Source organism: Aureococcus anophagefferens (assembly GCF_000186865.1).
Source record: "Aureococcus anophagefferens unplaced genomic scaffold AURANscaffold_329, whole genome shotgun sequence".
NCBI lineage: Eukaryota > Pelagophyceae > Pelagomonadales > Pelagomonadaceae > Aureococcus > Aureococcus anophagefferens.
In genome coordinates, this window is record NW_008705857.1 from 6,658 (window position 1) to 8,212 (window position 1,555).

General features: G+C 54.5%; 1 protein-coding gene across 1 annotated transcript; it reads left to right on the plus strand.

Annotated features, from left to right (window-relative positions):
- Positions 1–373: 373 nt before the first annotated feature.
- Positions 374–1,506, plus strand: AURANDRAFT_68730 (hypothetical protein; the record flags this gene model as incomplete). The annotated part of the gene is made up of 5 exons (XM_009044452.1): positions 374–547; positions 658–845; positions 936–1,169; positions 1,191–1,261; positions 1,298–1,506. Coding segments are annotated over 5 exons (876 nt in total), but the record flags the coding sequence as incomplete, so codon positions are not given.
- Between the last annotated feature and the right edge of the window lie 49 nt (positions 1,507–1,555).

Consider the following 1,555-nt stretch of genomic DNA (forward strand, 5'->3'; position numbering starts at 1 on the left):
AACTTCAGGCGATGGCAGTGCGTGCTATCCTGGCTGGAGGCGACGGCGGAGGAGAATGTGGAGTACTTTGAGCATTCAACTCACCGCAGCGCTGTGAACATCGATAGTGACTGCGTTGAGGGCGTCGTGTCTCGGGCCTTGGCATTGACACCAGATACCTGTCTTACTGCAGTACGCACTCCAGTGTTACAATGTATTTGCCAAAGTGTGAGGTTCCCATGTAGGCGAGCGTGCAGGTGCGCGCAGAGGCCGAGGACGAGCGTGCGCGTGTCAGGTCGATGCAAGTTTACAGTGTCTTCATCTGCAAAAATGCTGTAGCTTTGACCAAGATCACGAGATAGGTACCTAAACGTTCGGGCGGGCCATACCGAGGATGCAGCATCGCAGAACTTCAGAGTACCAGAGGGTTTGTGGCGCGCAGTGGTGCTACGTGGTGGAGACCCCTGGGACAGTGGAAAGTCTTGCACATCTCCACAGCTTGGCAATCGACAAGTACAACTTTGGCGTCACTGCTGCAGGCAACGGTGTCGAAAGGCTCTCGAAATCGGTGAGCGGCTACAGGATGATGCCACCCGAAAGGCGATGAAAGATGTGGTCTCATTTGCGGCGTCCAGACCACTGACCCGGGCGAGAGGTAGTTATCCCTCGCGCGTCTAGGTCTGGTATGCGGTACTAGCCCAAGGGCGTTGCGATATGGAAGCGCATGCACTTGCAGACACTCTGCAGGCATCGGTGGTTGCAACTGCAGAGGCTTGCTTGTATGAAGCCGCAATTCATGCTATATTCGGCGGTGATGTGGCCGCCTTTGCACGCGCACGACCTCAGGCATCTTGGGAAGATAATGGGTGGGCTAGGATTAAGTGCGCTGAAGCCAGTACCACAGTCGACACCGCAAGTTTGCATAAGCATTCGCTTCCCAATCGACTGCCACTTAGACCAGAGGAATCAGCACTTGCGGAACTAAATGCGCTGCCTGGGACGACGCTTCAGACGCTTTCTGCGAGATTGGCAGCGCATGGCGCAGCGAGTATTCCAGAGTTCCTCTTACATCCAACCGAAGATGATGGGTCCGCAGAGTTTGCATTGATCTGCCGTGTCAAGGCTACTCTAGCATGTATCTGGCGACGTGTAGCTGGAACAGGAAGAAGTATACTAGGACATGACGCGTTGTGCGACCAGTGGCTAGCTAGGTATGCTGTGCAGCTATCAACAAGCCCAGCAACGATCCAACTTGCGGCCTTTTACAGCGCGCCTTTGCATAGTGCGCGTCTCCAGCACGTGGCTGAATGTTTTTCAGGTGCAAATAATGCTTGTGAAATAGACTCCTGCCTTGAGGCGGCTAAAGAAGCCCTGGGAGCAGAAGCGGTGCCTGAACTTGCATGCCGTGTCTGCGATCAACTATTTCGGAAGAATGGTGCGCTGGCGCTATCCGTCTCTTTGACATCAGGGGATAGGGCTCGCAATTTTGTTGCGCTCGGGTGGCTCGCGGCTATGCCTCTTGAGCTCGTTCGCCACGCGAACTCAATCTTAACTGACCTTGGCCTTTCTGCTATTA